Source organism: Amphichorda felina (genome assembly GCF_050947745.1).
Source record: "Amphichorda felina strain 45539 chromosome Unknown scaffold_5, whole genome shotgun sequence".
NCBI classification, from domain to species: Eukaryota; Fungi; Ascomycota; class Sordariomycetes; order Hypocreales; family Bionectriaceae; genus Amphichorda; species Amphichorda felina.
The window spans coordinates 681,367-701,476 of record NW_028145045.1 but is presented as its reverse complement, the minus strand read 5'-3'; the positions used below and the strand labels follow the sequence as shown (position 1 = coordinate 701,476).

At 55.6% G+C, this 20,110-nt stretch overlaps 6 protein-coding genes across 6 annotated transcripts; 4 read left to right on the top strand and 2 right to left on the bottom strand.

Annotated features, from left to right (window-relative positions):
- Nucleotides 1–1,438: 1,438 nt before the first annotated feature.
- On the top strand, nt 1,439–2,942 carry tmk2 (mitogen-activated serine/threonine-protein kinase SLT2; the record flags this gene model as incomplete). The annotated part of the gene is made up of 5 exons (XM_083194480.1): nt 1,439–1,551; nt 1,643–1,775; nt 1,829–1,895; nt 1,950–2,264; nt 2,320–2,942. 5 exons carry the CDS (start codon nt 1,439–1,441, stop codon nt 2,940–2,942), a joined length of 1,251 nt encoding a protein of 416 aa, XP_083049393.1.
- Nucleotides 2,943–3,897: 955 nt separating this feature from the next.
- Nucleotides 3,898–4,788, bottom strand: ACO1O0_005052 (uncharacterized protein; the record flags this gene model as incomplete). Its single annotated transcript, XM_083194479.1, has 2 exons — nt 3,898–4,589; nt 4,662–4,788. 2 exons carry the CDS (start codon nt 4,786–4,788, stop codon nt 3,898–3,900), a joined length of 819 nt encoding a protein of 272 aa, XP_083049392.1.
- Nucleotides 4,789–8,405: 3,617 nt separating this feature from the next.
- Nucleotides 8,406–11,165, bottom strand: ACO1O0_005051 (uncharacterized protein; the record flags this gene model as incomplete). The annotated part of the gene is made up of 1 exon (XM_083194478.1): nt 8,406–11,165. One exon carries the CDS (start codon nt 11,163–11,165, stop codon nt 8,406–8,408), a length of 2,760 nt encoding a protein of 919 aa, XP_083049391.1.
- Nucleotides 11,166–12,130: 965 nt separating this feature from the next.
- ACO1O0_005050 (uncharacterized protein) lies at nt 12,131–15,258 on the top strand (the record flags this gene model as incomplete). Its single annotated transcript, XM_083194477.1, has 4 exons — nt 12,131–12,136; nt 12,191–12,496; nt 12,577–14,051; nt 14,127–15,258. The coding sequence occupies 4 exons, from the start codon at nt 12,131–12,133 to the stop codon at nt 15,256–15,258; spliced, it is 2,919 nt and encodes a 972-aa protein (XP_083049390.1).
- A 507-nt stretch (nt 15,259–15,765) lies between these two features.
- ACO1O0_005049 (trimeric LpxA-like protein) lies at nt 15,766–16,433 on the top strand (the record flags this gene model as incomplete). Its single annotated transcript, XM_083194476.1, has 2 exons — nt 15,766–15,804; nt 15,870–16,433. 2 exons carry the CDS (start codon nt 15,766–15,768, stop codon nt 16,431–16,433), a joined length of 603 nt encoding a protein of 200 aa, XP_083049389.1.
- A 952-nt stretch (nt 16,434–17,385) lies between these two features.
- On the top strand, nt 17,386–19,887 carry ACO1O0_005048 (glycoside hydrolase family 95 protein; the record flags this gene model as incomplete). The annotated part of the gene is made up of 3 exons (XM_083194475.1): nt 17,386–18,091; nt 18,146–18,738; nt 18,892–19,887. The coding sequence occupies 3 exons, from the start codon at nt 17,386–17,388 to the stop codon at nt 19,885–19,887; spliced, it is 2,295 nt and encodes a 764-aa protein (XP_083049388.1).
- Between the last annotated feature and the right edge of the window lie 223 nt (nt 19,888–20,110).

Genomic DNA, 20,110 nt, shown 5'->3' with positions numbered 1-20,110 from the left:
CGTTTTCCCATTCCAACCGACCTGGGATTAGCTGGCAGGAGAGTTATAGAGTAGGCGTGCGCCGGGATATCGTACGTATACCATGTGAAGACAATTCTGGGACTGTAGCCTGCGGACAACTGTATCACAGTGACGAGTGACTTCATGGAACCCAGGGCGGGCCCACCGGATTCGATGGCGGGCGCTTTGTACGCGCGCGGGAGGAGGCCAGCCAAGAGAACCGACAATTCGTGAAGGCGAGTACCTGAGTAGTACTTGAGATTCAGCTGGGAAAGTAGGCGTGCCCTGCGTAATTCCTCGCCTTGAACGAAGTCAAAGATCGCCATGGGGTATCTGTGGATGAAGCATGGGTGGAAATTTGTATCAGGTGAGGGAAGCGTCCGCTATTGGGGCTCAGAGCCGCCAACTGCCTCGTCCACTGCGGGGGGAAAATCTGAGGGATCGCTGAGTGGTGGGCGTTGCGGGTTCAACGGGAATGCTGGATGCCATATATATAGTATTAATACGAATAGACAAAGAAGCCCCATTCCCGGCCAGGACGCTAATAATCGTGTGCCTTGCATTGAACGAGGTCTTCAAAACGGTCGCGCCTAGGTGGGTGGTCCAAAAATGGGTCGGAACGGACGCGGCCCAACGGGAGGCCAGGCCAGATCGACGGCCGGGCCCCTTGTGTGTGTGACGCATTGTCGCAATAGTACCTTTTTTGAATGGTGGATGGCTCTGGATAGAGGAACTCGTGTTGCTTGCGTTCTGACAAGCAGGTGGCTGACGCTCAGCCCCCTTGATGGCGCGCGATTCTGAGGCGCCGGTTCTGCAGCTGATGGGGCTCTCGACAGCAACGAGGCTCCAGCCAGGCCAAGTCGCAGAGAATGACAATGGAGTCGGCAAAAGTGAGAAATACGAGGGGCCTGATCCCCAGACCGGCAGACGTTCGATGGCAGGAGATTGAGCACAATGTTGTCGCGCGGCTACGGTCACAGCAGGGCTCGGGAGGACATGATTGGCTCGGGGAGAGAGACGATGCAGGGTGGTGACACTGGTGGTGGACATCGGAAGCAATCAGAGGCCACTGACCAGAGACACCTGCAACTGGTGGGGGCTACCGGTGCCACTGCCCACTGGTGCCCGCCCAGGCAGGAGCAATGGGGCAATCAGCGCCATCACTGGGCTGAGGAGCGGGCTTGGCCCCTCAGCAATCATCATTGTTTCTCGCTTTAAGCTGAGCTCCCCGTCCGTCCTTGGTCGCGCTGGTTTATCGCATTGTTTTTGCTTTTATTAATATCTTCCCACTTGGCCTTTTCGTCTCTTGCGTCGGCTGACTTGGCGTCTTTTATATTTCCAGCTGCCCGCGCGTCTGATTCTTCGTCGTTCGCTTCTTCCCCCCCTGGTGCCCCGCACTCCTGGACCCTAACGATCGCGCAACCAGCCTAACGACACCATGGCGGATCTTTCTGGGCGCAAGGTCTTCAAGGTCTTCAACCAGGACTTTGTTGTTGATGAACGCTACACGGTCACAAAGGAGCTGGGCCAGGGAGCCTATGGTATCGTCTGGTGAGCACCGCCCAACGGCGCGCCCCCTGACCCTTACCCCGCCATGACGATGAAGACCGTGATGCTGACAAGTTGTCCCCCATTCCTGCAGCGCTGCTGTCAACAACCAGTCCGGCGAGGGTGTTGCCATCAAGAAGATCACCAATGTCTTCAGCAAAAAGATTCTCGCTAAGCGCGCTCTGCGCGAGATCAAGTTGCTCCAGCACTTCCGCGGCCACCGCAATGTGAGTACCCGAGACATCACGGCCAGCTGCAGGGACTCCGCTGACGGCAGCAGATCACATGCCTGTATGATATGGATATACCGCGCCCCGACACCTTCAACGAGACCTACCTTTACGAGGGTCAGTAATATTCGTGGAGAAGGAGACGCCGCGACCCGAGCTGACGCTGCGCAGAGCTGATGGAGTGTGATCTCGCTGCCATTATCCGATCCGGCCAGCCTTTGACCGACGCCCACTTCCAGTCCTTCATCTACCAGATCCTCTGCGGTCTCAAGTACATTCACTCCGCCAACGTCCTCCACCGTGACCTGAAGCCTGGAAACCTGCTGGTCAATGCCGATTGCGAGCTCAAGATTGCCGACTTTGGCCTCGCGCGAGGCTTCTCCGTCGATCCCGAGGAGAATGCGGGCTATATGACGGAATATGTTGCCACCAGATGGTACCGCGCTCCCGAGATTATGCTGAGCTTCCAAAGCTATACCAAAGCTAGTACGTGCCAAGAGAGAAGAGGACAGTAACAGACCGGATTTGCTGACCTGAACAGTTGATGTGTGGTCTGTCGGCTGCATTCTCGCCGAACTTCTCGGTGGACGGCCGTTTTTCAAGGGCCGCGACTATGTGGACCAGCTCAACCAGATTCTTCACATCCTGGGCACTCCCAACGAGGAGACTCTCTCGCGCATCGGATCGCCCCGCGCCCAGGAATACGTCCGCAACCTGCCCTTCATGGCCAAGAAGCCCTTTCCCTCGTTGTTCCCCAACGCCAACCCGGATGCTCTCGACCTGCTCGACAGGATGCTGGCGTTCGATCCCTCCAGCCGCATCAGTGTAGAGCGAGCGCTCGAGCACCCATACCTCACCATCTGGCACGATGCCTCGGACGAGCCCGAATGCCCCACGACATTCAACTTTGACTTTGAAGTTATTGACGACGTCGGCGAGATGCGCAAGGTGATTCTCGATGAGGTGCTGCGGTTCCGCCAGTCCGTTAGGACTGTTCCCGGCGCTGCGGGCCAGGCCGGACCGGCTGCGCAACTGGGACAGGTGCCCATGCCGCAAGGAACCGGCCAGTGGACGGCCGATGACCCTCGACCGCAGGAGTACGGTGGCCGTGCCAACGGTCTAGAGCAGGACCTTGCAGGGGGCCTCGACGCATCAAGAAGATAAAAGCGTCCTGGCTACCCGAGGGCCTTGGTTTAATGTCTTTTAATGGACATGAGCATGTTTTGTTGTTGTTGGAAGGGAAAAATTGGGGAGATATTTGATGGTAGAAGCAAGACTGTCACGACTCACGATGGATGGGTGTCAAGCAAGGGGGTCTATTTTTGGCGAGGACACAAAGAGAAGCAGATACCATTCTGGTTAAAGAGATGGAAGAGTTAGCCTTTCTATTCATGTCATTGAGCACAGAGCATAGCAAAAAATAATAAACGGCCCGCGAGCCCCAGTATCAGGCCTGCACCCACAGTCCATCCACGGCGCTGTCCTCTCGCATCGGTATCGTACGCGACGCACCGGAGAGTTTACCGTTTCTAACCTTTCCTAATTACTCCCGATGCCCAAGTAGACGTACCGTGGTGACGCGGCCTCATGCAACAATGTATGTAACCGCCCGAGACGGGCCAGGCCGCCGGCCGCCCAGCCCGGCGTCGTGGGGTCCCATAGGCCCGATCTGGCGATTCACTCGGCGGTCAATGAAACAAGATCGGTTGGAGGTGAAGCAATTGGGAAAGTCATTGTGTTTCTCACCGTGCTCAATGTCTCAATAGGAAGGTGTGAATTGTCACTGTGCAAGTATAGAGGGATGGGGGGCCCTGCTGGAAGAGAGATCCTCTGGAGGACCGCTGTTGAAATCTATCGCTGAACTACCTGTGCATTCATCCCCCCAGTAAAAGCCCCATGTGGGTATTCAAATCCAGTGCCTAACGCCCAGTTCCAAGTATGTGTCCCAAAATTCGCTGCGCTGTTGCCCCCGTTGAAGAAGGCATATGTGAAAACATGTTATGCTCGAATCCCCAGAAATAACGAAGGACATGGACCTCTCTGCCTGCCACACCCCCGAAGTAATGCAAAAAAAATAAATAAATTCCTTCCATATCCTCTCTCTCTCTCTTGATTTCTTCTACCCGTAGAACCAGTACTGCGCCGTGTACGCCGAGCTGTCCTCCCCCGCGGAGAGGCACCCGTGCGAGACGCCCCCCGTGGTCATGACGCGGTAGACAAACTTGGCGCCGACGCTGCCCGCGCTGGACGACCCCAGCTGCAGCCAGGGCACGGCCCCCGTGCGGTCCGGGCCGGCGTCGGCGTCGGCGGGAGCGTCGACCTGGCCGAGCTTGGAGGCGATGAGGTCGATGCTGCTGGCCCCGCTGCTGCCGCGGAGGCGGAACTGAGGCGCGCCGTCGGCGTTGAAGAAGTGCTGCCCAGCGTAGGGGAGCGGGTCAATGTCCTCCTGCTGGGGCAGGTCAAGGGGCGAGGGCGGGGGGAAGGGGTGCTGGGGGTTGGCGCCCCGGGGGAGGAGGCGGCGGCGGCGGGAGCTCGGGGAGGAGGTGCCGATGTCGATGTCGATGTCGAGGACGAGGTTGAGGGGTACCTCGAGGCCCCAGATGGCGTCCGAGGTGAGGGCGTTGAAGGCGTCGAGGTCGAGCGAGGACCGGCACTGGTCCGGGTAGAGCGTGCTGATGTCGTAGAGCATGGCCAGGGCGCCCGTGGCCTTGGGCTCGGCGCCGGGGCCGGTGCAGGTGTAGTTTTGGATGCCGAAGCCGAGGACGAGGGCTTTGAGGGTGGTGTTGGTGGGTGGGAGGGGGAGTTCCCGTTCTATAAATGTGGCTGTTAGCATCTATGGGGTTGGGCAGACACATGGTGCTGCTCAGTTGTAAGCGGACTTACCACCGCCGTTGACCGGCAGGACGGGGACCGTAGTCCTGTGACCGAGATGGCCGTCTGGTCTGCGTGCCAGAGGAGAGGCAACGGCCACAGCGGTCCAGACGAGGAGGAAGAGGGAGCTGGGGAGCATGTTGGCCGAGTATGTCGACTCCCTCGTGTAAGTCGGTTGGCTGTGTCGGAATCCCACTGATTGGATTGGCAGTAGGCGTATGGCCAACTGGAGTGGTGTGAGGTTGGATGTACGTTGTCGAGAATAGAATCCGTGAGATGCAGGAGAATGAAGAGAGGCCAACGTCTATGAATAGAAGAGGCGAAGAAAGATATTATAAGAGCAGAGAGGTCGGACGAGTGAATGCGCGGGCGAGGTGGCTGGATCAGCAAGCCCACTACGGAGTAGCCAGGTACGTATCCGCATGTCTTATACTCGTCGTACATGGTATACCAATGAGCGACCGACGACTGGTGCAACAGGCGCCTACCCGCGCCGGCCCCGATCCAACCAAGCCAGACCACGGTCATGAACATGGGTAAAGTCGACGGGTGGGTGGCCGCCTGAGACGCGGCCCTCCATCTTCCAAGGACCGTTGCCCACCTGTCGACCATGAGGATTCAGATGGCTGGGCCTCTAAGAACTAGCGATGCAAGGCATACATTAGACTCGTTTGGGAGAGATCCATGTGCAGACCTGCAACCTGGAACTTGGCTGGCCCAACTTGAAAGTGAGCCTCGTGGAAGGCCGTGGCCCATGGCGGTACCACCAGATGAGCCATGGCCCGTGGCCGCTGGACCGTCGACCTGGGCGCTCCACGGCCATGATTCGAATGATGGCTTTGGCGTGGTCTGACCACCCAGAGATGCAGGCGCAGCTGCTCCAGGGCACCCGCCAGGCACTTTGGCTCCAGTTCACCTCAACATGGAAAGTTGCCTGTTTGATCTTGTCTGATTCTTGGATGGAGGAGAGTTGGATGGAGGGGGCGGGAAGAGGCGGGGGGAACGGGTACCGGCAGCCACAAAAGCGGGAACCGGGACAGCCATCCAGGCAATAAGACGACGGGTAGCGCCTAGATCTCTTGGCAGACTGACGGTACGCTACGCTAGTAGGGGGCCCCTCAGCTCCCTCACCGGTGAATCCTCCGCGCGCGCTTGGCTATCAAACGCTGCTGAGACGGAGGAGATGGATGACGAGAAGAGGGGGTTGCAAACACCGGGGACAGTGCTCTTCATGGAAGGACACATCCAGAAGCCTGCACGAGGCACCGAGACTGAGACTGAGACCTGCATCGTACTGTCTGTATGTCGCGTCGCAATCTTGCATATGGTGAGTTTTGGAAGGTTTCTCCATGGGGGGACTTTGGGAAGCCGTTGGGATGTGTTACATGAGGGTGGCCATGAACATGACCATACACGTAATGAATAGGGTACAAGGCGTGCTCAGTTCTGGTTGCCAGAACTTGTCTACCTGGTTTGCCCAGTGAAACTTGCCGAGTACGTACAGAGTACTACGGAGTACTACTAGCATGTCCTATACTCTCCACAGCTACCATATTCTGTGTCATGTAAGAGATGCAGTGGAATAAAGATGCTATTCATAGCAGACCTTGACTCGCCACTTTCGCCCGACCTTCTCCAGGCCATGACCATGAGTGAGTGACCACGACGAGGTTACGTTGTTACATGGACGCGGGCCGTCGACTTTCAGAGCAAGGGTCGATACATGCACGCAACCCCCACGTTCAGCTACCTACTACGACTGTAACAGCCGTGGACGAAGAAGAAACCATTCCATTGATAATCGAGATCAGGGCCAAGGACCCTCATGCGTCAGACCATCTAGCACGCCGTGAGTTATCTCATTTCCTCCGAACCTTCGAGAAGTGGTCCAGTCTACATACTCGCTGAGATATCGCGGCATCGTCGCCAATTCTCCAATTGTGGGATCTAGTCATTCTAGTCCCCTTCGTACCGGCAGTTCAATTCCGAGAAGCCAGGGGTCCCTGGCAGGTCTTGCCAATCACACAGAGTGATCGACACTCCCCATCAATCACAGCTCGTCTCCTGGCGCTTATTGTCCTGGAAGGCCAAACGGCGGCAAAGTGCGCCGTGTTATTGGTCCCAACCTCGCGCCATCGACAGACCATGGACTCGGCCCAGCTCCACAGGCCTCGAGCGACCTTGGCTTTTACATAAACAGCACCTTGCCCGAGGCCCATTTCAGAAGCATTTCGGTGCTTTGCTGACCAAGAAGTTCCCTAAGCCGAAAAGGACCAAGACTACAGATATTGATGGTGAGCAAAAAAAAAGAAGCAAGGTCCGAATCCAAGAGCACAGACGGCCAATATTGCGCCGAGGCTCTTTACATGATACATCAGTGGCAATACTGGCAATGCGGTGATGCTCCTCCTCCCCCCCCCTTTTTCCATTCAGGTCGTGCTCTCTTTCATACGCCGTTTGAACTGGCGGTGCAAGCAAACACACAGCAAAGCAGAATGGTGGAGATGCGGGTGGCAACGGAGATCTCGCCATCGATTTAGCCATCGTACTCTTAATAGACAGCCAGTGTTTTTGGAAATCAAAGCAATTTATTTGGGACAAGACATCATGATGGAATCTATACACCGCGGTTTGACATACAGCATCATATTCCTGCAATGGACACGGAATCACGATGTACAGATGAAGCAGCAGTAACCGTGGAACCCGGCGCCCCGTGTAAACGTACCGATTCCCCCACGGTTGCTACATCCGAAAAGTTCCAAAGCGGATCTTTCCATGTTCCAGATCTGCACGCAGAGGGAATCTCCGTCTGTAGCTGAAACCTGTTCGTGTGTCTTGTTGCGGTCGCCCGTCCCCAGTTTCATCTCATCCCCCTGGGTTTCATCCCGTCAGCCTGAGACGCTTTCATCCCAAACTCAACCTGAAAACCTTACGGGTTCCAAAACAGAATGGGGAACTTGTACTTGCAAAGTGCCCTTCCGTTGGCAGTCATGCTTGCGAATATGCCTTATTATCCCACTGCCTCGCGGGAATAGGACACAGGACCTTGCGATGACCTGTGGGGGCCTTGCATGCAAGGTTAACGGCGCTTAAGAATGCAGTTCAATGATGTTTGCTTGTACATAGCGCAGCGCTGGGCCTTGGTATACTACATTGTTGTGTGAACAACTAGACATGATCCAGCTGGTCTGTGAAGGCCGCTTGAGGCAGATTCGCAAGCGCACATGACGAGCCACTGCTGCGGCTAGGACGTGTGTTGGCTCGACCCAGAGCAACCAACATGAGTAGTTAAACGCCTCGTTGGCAGTGCATGTAGCCAGCAGTCCGGGTCCCATGCAGCATCCACGCAATGTCTTACCACTCTGTCGGCGTCAAACGACCTGAATAGGACGCTCAGGCTTATTCCGCTATTGTGGCGGCAGTGTCGACGACCAACACAGATTCCGTTCCCCCGATTCTTCCCCTCGACTCTGCATCTGGATCGTTCCTGGCCCCCCTTGGGCCTCTGGCGGATCAATCTTTACACTCACCAAGTCCAATTGCCGCTATCCTCGCTCCTCCGCCACATGCTGCTCCATCAACTCTTTCGCGCTGGATCCCAGTTTACACCGCCGCAGGAGGTGGCGTAGAGACCGGGAGGAAGGCCGAATGGCGGTGAGGTCTGTTCCTAGCTCAGGCCCGGCTTCTGGTAGGATTGGCAAGGGTAGAATGACGGGGCTGCTGCTGGCCGGCGGTTATTGGTTACTATCCCGCCTATGAACCCCGAGGGGCATTCGGGTCAAACACACGATGAAAGCCAGAGAACTCAAACCAAGCATCGCTCATGCTCTTCAAATCCAAGTTCTCGTTGGAAATCTTGGAAATGGCGATCCGCCACAGGCAGAACGGGCCCGGGAGGGCATACAGACCCTCGACGTTCTTGGCAATCGTCCCCGGGCTGTACAGCTTCCCCGTCTTCAGGTCGTACTGGAACACCATGTTGATGGGGTCGTGCGTGTACCGATGCGCCGTGTTCATGGGGTCGACGATGGTCTCGCTGCCCATGTGCTGCAGCGAGATCTGCAGGCTGTTGTCCGAGACGGAGGCCCCCGTAATGTACAGCTTGACGTCCGTGAGCCGCACATCGGCATAGCCCGAGAAGGGAGACTCAACCCGGGGAGTCCCCTTGAAGCACGTTGGGATGTTGACTATGACGGCAAACTCGTCCTCTTCCTCGTTCTCGCGCAGCGCGTCCACCTGGTCCGATGTCAGATGCACCACCACCGGTAGGACATCGCCGCCGCCAAACACCGGCGCGTCGGTGCCAAAGCCATTCACGGCCTTGTCGTACTGTTCGATAAGATCATCTCGCGCCTGCGTGAGCGCAGCACCAAGACCTGGGCTCGGAAACCCTCGCTGGCGGAGTTTTGTCAGCGACCCCTCGTCGGTGGAGAGCGACCACAGCTCCGTCGCCCTCACTGTGAGGTACAGCGTCGACAGGATCTTCTGTGTGGTGTCAAAGTAGCTGCGCTCCACTGCCGCCGCTGCGGCTGGGAGCTCAAACTCGATCGTTTCCAGCTTCGCCCGGCCGAGGCTGGCAGCCGTGGACCGGCATTGGTCGACCTTGGCCTGCGCCTGGAGCCAGAGCGTGATGCACGCGTTGTAGTTGATGACCTGGTTGTTTCGATCCAGGACCGCCTGGACGTAGTCGTCGAAGCGCCTCTGCACGTCACGAATAGCAGCGTCGCCGAGGAGGCCACGGTATTTGTTGACGAGGGTCATCACGTCCCTCTCCTCGCCCATCAGCTTGGTGGCCCCGGGGTCGTTCAGCGTGAGGATGGCGCTGTTGGCCTTGACCGCCTCGTCGAGGCCGTCCATGTCGGCCTTCATGCTGTAGATCTTGCCGACGATGTACTCCTTGGGTATCTCGCTGCCCGTGTCGTCTGTTACCTCGGTCGTGGCCGTGTTGAGGAGGCTGGGCCCCTGGACGACGGCCATCGGGAGGCCGGGGGCAAACGCCATCTGGCCCGCCGCTCTGATGAATTGGGAAAACGAGACGGAGAAGGCGTTCTTGACTTTGTCGGCGACGCCGTCCATGGCCTGGTCCAGCTTGCTGCGTTTGTCCGGGAGTCCCATCTGCAGAAGCTTGATCCGATCTGCCGTCAAGCGCAGGTCTGCACCCAGAGTCTGGATATCAGCCTCTGCATGGCGGCGCGATACGTCAGCGGCCGCCAGGGCGAGGTCCATCTGGTCCTGTCTCTTGGCCTGGTCCTTTGCGATGCTCTGGTAGGTTTTGTAGTTGTTCTCCACCTCGGTGAAGCCCAGGAGGAGTTTTTCGAGCTGCTCAGCATATAACTCGCGAGAAGCACGCGGAACCCAGTTTCGTGCATGGCCGAAGAAATCTACCTGTGTCGACAGCTGGTCCCTGTAGCGCTTGGCTGACTCCAGGCTGGCTCGAAGGGATGTGATTGAGGCTGGTGTCCCAGCAGTCTGTCCCGGCGCTGAAACGCCGTTTAGAGCTGGAACCACAAAGAAGGACCGCTCATTGTCCTTATATGCCTTGAAAAGCGCATCGCCGGCCTGGAGGCCATCCAAGAAGCTGAGCCTGTTGATAACAGTGTCAAACGTCGCGGTGGCTGACAGGAGACTGTCCTCGGTAGCCACAAAGTAGTTGTTCTCGGCATCTCGGATAGTCATTGCAACTTGGTCCGGGTGGACTGGACACTCTTTGCTTTTCCGTATATCTGAAGGTGACATACCGCTCCTGACATAGGTGCCAGAAGCCCCTCGCTGGCCATTGAGCCCATCAGGGTCACCACCTACACCGTAGTTCCCGCCCGTACATGCGACGGGGAAATTACTGGAGAACCGGAGGCTTTCTGCATTGAGGTTGTCCAGGACAGTTCCCAAGGCAGTGTCGAAGGCATCGTTGGTCATGGAGCCGTAGTTCTGTCCAAATTGCTGGATGAGATCAGCCAGGGACTGAGGCTGGGTGATGCTTCGTGCGTGGATAAGCCACTCCTCCACCCTGTCTCGACGGTCAGGTAATGAAGCCGACTTGATCCGCCGCGCCCCCAGAACGAGGTTGCGGAATGTGTCGTTGAACATGAGGGTTACGTCTCCCCCCTTTCCCCCGTCTCCGCCCTTCCCGCCTGGTGCCCCTGTTGCGGCTCCAGAGTAGCCTTGGGCACCATTGCCTCCGCGAGAATCAACGGTAAACGGTCTATCTGTGTCAAAGTCGCTGGAGGAGAATTTGAAGGAGTAGGCGTCAGAACCATTCGCCAAGTTGTCTGTCGGCGCCTGGTTCTGCTTCCCTGGGTTCCCAGCGGTGGTGATGGTTGTCTGCGAGGGAACCTGGAAGGCACCGGTATGGAGGTGAAGATTCTTGGCTGTCAGTGAATCGACCGAGGCGGTGCATCCATTGGTGAAGATGAAGTTCTCCTCGAAATCTGTATAGTCGGGGATGTTCAGGTAGTAGTTGGGCTCCGAGACCAACGTCAGGGACGTTTTCACCGTAGTGATGACTTTGGACATGTTGATGATGATGACCCAAATTGAATAAAGTAACAAGGTATCAGATTTGGACTTTCACGACCGAATATTATGGACTGTGCCTTGGAAAACGACCTGACAAGCCGCGCAGGAAATCTGCTAGAATGGACAAATGGTCTCGCCCCAACTCTTTGGGAGCAGGGCAACCGTGAATAGTTATGGGGCAGCTGAAGAACTGTGAATCTTTTTGCGTAAAACATAGTACCTCATTGGGCATTACTGAACTTTGTACGTGTGAGATATTAAAATACTACTTGAGACTCTCCAATCTGGATATTCGTCCGATCTAGACCAGTGTCCAGCATGTGAACATGGAGCCATTGTTCACCTCGTGGACAAATTAAATCGATCCTAACTTAAAAATATCGGTTTCCGGTCTCGCCAGATTGGGCTTCAGATGTCAGAGTTCACCCGTTTGTCGTCAGCAATGCATTAATATAAAAATAAATGTAGCCTGACACCAGTCTGACGTTGTCCGTAGCAAAACACATAGTCTCAACTACATATTATGCGTCTCACATGCTCAAAAGCTCATTCGAACCGCATGTGATCTGGTCGTTGAAGTAGTTTAGACAGTACGCGTATGTCTGACTCCAGTAGATCGTGCAGTGTGATCGCGATGAACATCACATATAACGTCAGTAACACGTCTGGGTACGCGTATCAGACAGACATCAATCAATCCCTTTTGAGCTAATCAGTCTTGATTAAACCAGCCCCGCTCCCGAATCATCCGATGGATGGTTACTCCTGCCACCTATATACACATAAGACTCTCTCGGCTCCCAAAAAAGTAGTATCACGCCAGATACATCACGTAACTTACCGTCAAGTAAACATTAGTTATCATGACAACTCCAGGTCAGCCCTCGAGGGATTCATATCCAGCCGTCGATGCCTTGGTCACGGGGATGCAAACCCGCCTTGGCACTACAGAGAGGTGGGACATGGTGGTGAGTTATTCCCTTGATAGTCTTAATAGTCTCCTCGCCCAACTCTGGGCAAAGCACCCCACGACTGGGGGCGACATCGTGTTGGTCAGTGAGAACCAGAACGAGGAAGGTGATACCTACCATATCAGGTGGTCCCTGCAACTGGGGGCCCCCTTGCTCAAGTTTACGTATGATGACAGGGCGGAGCTCACAATGACCCTCTCTGGGACCTTCAAGACAGTCGAGAAGGGGGCGGATGGCAAAGAACGACCTACAAGGACTATTCCCAACAATCAGTACGCCCTTGTTGCCAATGTTCCTCTGCATTTTGTTCATGCTGTGGGGAACGATCCGAGCAGCGTGAAGCCAGCAGACCCCAAAGTATGTCTCCCAACTTGAATCCCTGTATTTGTAAGTTGCTTGGGCGCCAGGACTGGAAGTAACCGAAGAGCCCATAACAGGGAGGTTCTGCGGTCTCTTTTGTTGATGACCCTAATGCCGCACTACACGTCGTATTCAGTTTCGACAACACGACTGAGAAGGGGGCATCTTATACGGTTCTGTCGATGACCCCAAACCCCCCTCCGAGCTCCTTCACGGTTGGGCTGGCTGCGTCGCTGTCGTCATGGATGAGCAACCCGGCCAACGTCCAGGCTATCAACTACTCCTTGGCCAGTGTTCAGAACAAGCCCATCCCTGATGTCATGTATCTAGTGCCTCAGGAGGTTGCCTTCAGCGTCTACGCCAAGGCAGGGCAAGAGAAAGTCGGATGTCTGAGCCTGTACATCACGACCCAAGACTCTGATAATCAGCCTGGCGATGAGGATCGCCAATTCAAGGTTCAGATTGCCCAGGATCAGTTCGTCGAGACGTATCCGATCCCGGATGGGTACACAGCGAGCATCATCATCCGCCACGACCTCTTCGCCACCAAATTTCTCCGGAACTCTCTTCTACTGTCTAAGTCGGATGACAACACCAACACGTTCCGGGAGGTGACCATTCGCCAGGACAACCAAGTTGGCTTTGGCCTCGACATGCGGATCAACTCGCGTGGCATGGGAAAGTTCTCGACCAAGGACTATTGGGGCGGTCTGGATGTCGACGCGGTCAACTGGGATTTTGGACGTGAGATTTTAGGACTTACCGTCGACAACAGGACCAATGCTTCCTGGGCCTACGGGTTCCACGACAGACTCGGCTGGGAAAGGGACAACAGGTGGTGGGGAAAGACGTACTACGACTTGACTCTCAACAAGACCTCCCCCATGGTCGCAGATTATAGCGACGTTGGCCTTGCCGGTAGGGTGGAGCTGACGCACGATGACTGGAAAGTGTGGGTTCACGAATGGAATCCGGACCCCTGGGAAAGGATAAATGGTGGGACATCTGATATTCCCGACATCGTGAGAAACGGGCTGCAGAGCTTCCATCTCCCGGCCTTCAAGCAGGACCTGCGGATGGATTACTTTGCTGCGACCAACCTGTTTGGACCAGGGCAGCACATAATTTCTGTTGCGGGCGATAATGCCATCTGGATGCCCTACGATGTCTTGATACTCGGGCATTTGCAGGTGCCCCTGCCGGGTCTGCCCATCAACACCAGCATGAAGCCCATCACTGCGCACGTCGACTCGGCCGAAGACGACACCACTAGTCCCGCAGGTTCGACATCCGACTTTGTGCTAGGCCTGTCGGCTGGTCAGCCCATCCTGAAGAAGACACTCGACGCGCTCAAGACTGGCGACGAAGGCACCATCGATAATTTCCTTGCCAATTCCGGCTACAACATAACAGATGATGGCCTCGAAACAGCTCTCAAAACAGCTCAGCCTGGGCCTGCCTTTGATGTCCGTAATGTGGGTGGCGCGTACTCGTTCAAAGAGCCGACGGACCTGAAGTTAAGAGGCATGAGCATCGATCCCACAACAGGAAGGTAGGCTATCCCACGTTCGGACTACTGCCTATCGTGTGCAAGTCAGCTAACCTCATGTTTGTGTTCGTACTGCAGAATCTACATTGGCGGCATCTACGTTGGCAACTCCACAGATGACCGCGGCCACGTCGTCTGGGACATGGACGGCTTCCGCTATGATGTCCAGTTCACCGTGTCCTACAACGATGACGATACTCCCAAGCCCAACACCTTCGCCGGCTCACGGGCGGCCTCGGGCAGCGGCGGCAATGACGCTGGCACCTCTGTGAGCGGACAACAGGACACGGACTCTCAGCCGTCCGGCTTTGCCTATGAACCCCCCGGGGTCACAGCAGCATGGGCCATCGGCATCTTCGGCGCCAGCTTCTCGTTCATCGTCTACATTGTGGACAAGTACAGAAAGAAGCAAAGAAAAACCCTGGAGAAACAGGCCGAAAAGATCCGCAATGGCCTGTCCAAGGCCGACGCCTCCCTGCGCGACAAGGCGGCCACCGCAGCGGCGGACGGGTTTTCCACCATGGACCTCGCAGACTTCCGAGGCCAGATCGAAGACAAGGTGCGTTCCTCTGTCAAGACGTCCATGGACGAGAACAAGTCGCCCGACGAGGTCGCCAAGGACGCCGCGGGCGCCGCAAAGGACAAGTTCAAAAACTTTGCGACAGAATACCTGAGGCCCACCGTCACGGGCGAGCTGGCCCAGTTCAAGAACTCTCTGGGCAAGTTCATCGTCGACCGCGCTGTGGGGAATGCCATCGGACAGGCCGTCGATGCGAGGTCTGGCAGGTTCAACATGGACGGGTCGTATATGACTGCCATCACGGGGGCCGAGATTGCGCGGTACACGGTCGAGGCCAAGCAGACTGCCGCACAGCCCCTGTCAGATGCCCTAACCAGGGCCAAGATTGCTGCGACGGAAGAGTTCAACAAGGCGCAGCAGAAGGAGAAAGCACAGGCCGATTATGCCGAGAAGATGAGGGCGGAGGGCATGGCGGAGAGCGACCTGGTGAACGACCCGCAGTACAAATCTCTTGGGGAAGAGATTTCCCAGGCGAAGGAAGCCTTCAACGCTGCTAGCGAAGCGGAGCAGAATGCCCAGAGGGACTCGGATAAGGCGCAGGATGAAATCAATGAGGCGGCCGAGGAAGAAAAGAGAGCGAGGGATCATGCGAATGAGGTTGCTGAAGAGACTTTCAAGGGGAAGCCATGATGCTTTGGTTGCGTTTCCCGAGTCGATGCGGTGCCGAAAAGCTCTCCGTCAAGGGGAGGTGGTGTTGGTATTCTAGTGTATGTATTGGCCCCTTGAAAGTTAACCGAATTTGAATGTTGTAGCTGGTCTATCCGTACATCAGTTTGAAAGCGTTTTGGAGTTGAGCGACACACGCAAACCAGTGTCGCGCACAAAACTCTTTAATGCCGGGCCTCATGCTGACCGACAACCAAATAACCCGTAAGTGTATCCAATGAATACACATTAAGTGACTGAACATCTGTAGTTGAGGCCAAAATTTGGGGCATGATTATGAACCGAAGTTGGAGGTTCAGGGTACGTCGGGGAGGGGAGGCAGGTGGATACAGTCCTGCCCACATTGTTCCCCAGATGAATTGCTTGGCACTTCAACGTCCAACTTCCCAAGCTTCAACCTCGATATCCAAACCTCGATATCCTCGCCCAATACCCTCCACAAGAGAAGCCTCCGCATAGAAGACGCCCACCATGTCACGCAGAGCCCCCAAAGGCGACTACATAGAGACGGTTCGGCCCCCGCATTCCCTGCAACTGAGGAGCTCCCCACTGACGCGTTGCTTCGCGCTGCACAGGACAGCGGAAACAAAGTCTCCCGCAAAGCCATGCTCCAGGGCACCCAGAACATCATGCTGGGTGGCAGGGCCGTCATCCAGCCTGAAGTCATGATCCGCGGAGACCTCGTCCGAACCGCCCCGTCCTCCTCTAGCAGCTCGTCTGGCGCCGCGCCCGCTAGCTCGACCGCCGTCGCCCTCGGCCGATACTGCTTCCTCGCCAGAGGCGCGATCCTGCGGCCCCCGGGAAGGATGTATAAGGGAATATTCACATACATGCCGCTGCGCATGGGGGATCATGTCTATGTCGGCCAGAGCACCATCGTGCAGGCCGCTACCGTGGGGAGCTACGTGCACATTGGGAGGGACTGCACGATTGGAGAGTTTGCCATTATCAAGGACTGCGTCAAGATCCTGGATGGATCGGTTGTCCCACCAAATATGGTCATCCCTAGCTTCTCCATCGTGGGCGGGCAGCCGGCGAGGCTGGTGGGAGAGCTGCCCGAGGGTGGCAGCCAAGAGGATTTTGAACTGAGGGACCTGTACAAGACGGTCGGCAACAACCCCCAGCCTCCGTATCCTTGAGGATATCAAGGATACACGATCTCGATCCGATGATATACGAGAAAGGGCGGCAACAAAATCAACGCCAGCCAACGATATATGGGATACCTACCTTATGGAACAGAGGCTTGGCTAGCTCGGGCATTCTTGCAGTACGAGTTTTGGGACGCGATGCTATGACGACCTCACTCATCTTGCCCGGAATGCCAAGGCCCCCAGCCTTATATGACGACCATATGGTCGCAAGGAAAGCGGCTTCCCTATCCATACCAAATTCTGCCATCAATCGGGCCACCTCCACCCACCCATTTCGATATCACGGCATATCACGGCATATCACAATGAGTGCTTCCATTATCTGGATTATTGGAATGATCTAAATACCCAAGGTGGCGTTAAGTTCTCGGGTCAAGGAATGGGCCGAGATAAGTAGATGAATAGAAGCTGGCACGCAGGCGCCATATCTGACTGGTTTCTTACGTTGCTACAAGCCACTAAAGAGCCGTCTTAAAAACCTGCCATTGGGATTTCAGTCAATATACTCCCACCAAGTATTCCAGCATCTTTTCACTTATTTTGCCGGCCGTTTTCATCGATATAGGAAACGAGAGTCATCTCTGGTACCTGGTTCACCGAGCCATTTATGGGTCGATCTTGCCATGCGAATCTATCTCGTGTCTCTACCGCTGCCAATAGGAAGCTGACGGAAAATTCTTCCCGAATTAACGCAATATGCGGGCAAACAAGAGGCGACCCTAAGTGTAAGCCCACGGAGTTGACGGACGGAGAATCCTTGCCAGGTGCCTCGATCGGGAAGCTTGCGGGGATACTCCGACCTTGGCGATTGGGATTGCTCGAGCTGGACAAAGATGTACCGAGGCCAGCCTACTTTAAAGCCATCATTCTTCGATTGGAGGCCGTTCATCTCATAATCTCGAGCACCCGTTCGCGATAGTGTCTTGGACTAGAAATCATGAAGTCAATCTATTTGTCTGTAATTGGAACCGCGCTTACGGCCCTGCCTGTGGTGGCTGGCGCCTTGGAAGCATCCCAGAAGCTCTGGTACACGAGACCAGCGACCCGGGACTTCTTCGATGCGCTACCGCTAGGCAATGGCCGACTTGGGGCCATGCTTCATGGATACACGGACAAGGAGCTCATCAGACTCAACGAGGAGTCCATCTGGAGCGGAGGGCCAATGAATAAGATACCACCAACCGCAAAAGATAACCTGGAGTCACTTCATCAGCAGATACTGAATGGATCCCTGACCGAGGCTGGCGAGACATGGAGCGAACATTTTGTCCCATCGTACGACGACATGCGCCGATATCAACCCGCTGGCGAACTCAGGATCGACTTTCCCCACGGCATTAACTCCACGTCCAATTACCGGCGCGAGTTGGATATATCCGACGGGATCGCTTCGGTCTCCTACCACCACCTTGGAGTCAAGTACGAGAGGGAGGGGTTTGGCAACTACCCCCATAACATCTTGGCCTTTAAGTTGTCCAGTGACAAGTCGAGTTCTCTGTCTTTCAACGTGTCGTTGACAAGAGACTTGAATGCCACGCACGTATCTGCAGATGCACAATTGGGCACACTGACGCTCCACGGGACCGGGGAAGAGGATGATAAATATCGGTTTGCGTTGGGCGTGCAGGTTATACTCTCGAATGGTGAGTGGACCGTCAAAAACAAAAAAATACGTCGGCTACTAAAACTATTGGTAGATGTTGGGACAGTCTCCTCCAATGGTACAGCTCTTCAAGTCACCGGGGCCGATGAGGTCTGCATTCTCTACAGCGCCGAGACTGCATTCCACCATGCGAATGCCACCTACCAAGACCTTGACAGCGTGGTAACGGGCCGACTCAACGAGGCTGTGGCCACTGGATACAATGCATTGCGGACTGAGGCAATCGAAGACTACCAGCAATACTACAGCCGCACCTCCATAAATCTAGGCACGTCGGGAGATATTGGGACACGTCCAGTCCCCGAGCGCCACAACAATTGGCAAAAAGGGGGTAACATCACTAACGATGTAGAATTCATGGTGCTCATGTTCAACTACGGTAAATACCTTCTCATCCAGTCGTCTCGCCCAGGGACTCTTCCAGCCAACCTCCAAGGTGTTTGGAACCGAGACTATAAACCGCCGTGGGATAGCAAATTTACGCTCAATGTGAATCTGGAGATGAATTACTGGTCCGCCCAGCCGCTTGACCTGCGTGAGATTGCGGAGCCGGTTGTCGATTTCCTCGACCGGTTGTCAGTAACGGGTCGCGAGGTTGCCAGGGATATGTATGGCGCAGAAGGATGGGTGAGATACCTGCCTGACAATTTGAGTTGCAGATGGCTAACAACCTTGCAGTGCTGCCACCATAATACTGACATTACGGGAGACTGTACCCCTTATCATGGACTGACAATTGCGGCGCCGTATCCCTTGGGTGGCGCATGGGTAGCTTTCGAGGCTATCGAGTACTTCCGGTTCACTAGAGATGAAGAGTTTGCTCGAGACCGGATCTTGCCTCTCCTAGATGGTATCATGGACTTCATATATAGTTGGGCTACTGAGCGAGACGGTTACTGGATCACTAACCCTAGCTGCTCGCCGGAAAACTCGTACTATATTCCCGAAGGCATGACTGTTGCTGGCGAGACGACAGGCATCGATGGGGGAGCCATGAATGACCGTGCCATAATGTGGGAAATTATGCAGGGCTTTGTCGAGATCTCGGAAACTCTCGATCTCACCCAAGGTGTTCAGGAAGCCAAAGATTTTCGTGATAAGATCCAAGGCCCCGTGGCCGGCTCCTTTGGCCAGCTTCTAGAGTATTCACAGGAGTTTGAGGAGAATGATCCAGGCCATAGGCACTTTTCACCGCTGGTTGGTGTCCAGCCGGGTACTTGGACGTCGCCTCTTACCTCCCCCGAAGACGCGGACAAGGCTTACGCGCTCCTGCGGCACCGCATGGACAATGGGGGCGGTGGAAACAGTTGGGCTGTAGCCTGGGCGAGCCTGCTGCACGCGCGGCTGTTTGATGGTGCCAACGCACTGCAGTATGCCATGGAGTTGCCGGGCCGCTGGGTGCACGAGAACCTATTCAGTCGCAACGGAGGGTATTTTCAGATCGACGGCAACTCGGGCTTCACGGCGAGTCTGGTGGAGATGTTTCTGCAGAGCCATGCCGGTGTTATTCATCTGGGGCCTGCGATTCCTCAGGGTGGGCTTGGGCTGTCGAGCGGTAGTTTCAAAGGCTGGGTTGCGAGGGGTGCATTCAAGGTCGACATGGAGTGGAAAGAGGGGAATGTTATCAGGGGTGAGATTACTTCGACATTGGGCTACCCGCTCAAGGTTCGGGTCGGAAGCGGACAGGCCTTCTGGGTGGATGATGTGGAGATTTTAGATGGGGAGCACAAGGGCATGGAGACAACAGCCGGGGAAACATACACTGTTTCCGTCTGAGGGTTTAGATGGAACTGACTATTGGTAGTTCACGTTGGACGTCAGGCAGTTCTATGGCGAGTCATGTTCCGAGGCTGGGGGTCTGGCGGAGAATGGTCGCGTGTGAACGCCAGAGACGGGTTGGCAACGCGCCAACGAGGATTGCAGTGCTGCAGTGCTGCAATGTTGCAATGTTGCAATGTTGCAATTCTGCAGACTGTTGTGGCTTAACCGGGTAGCTGCA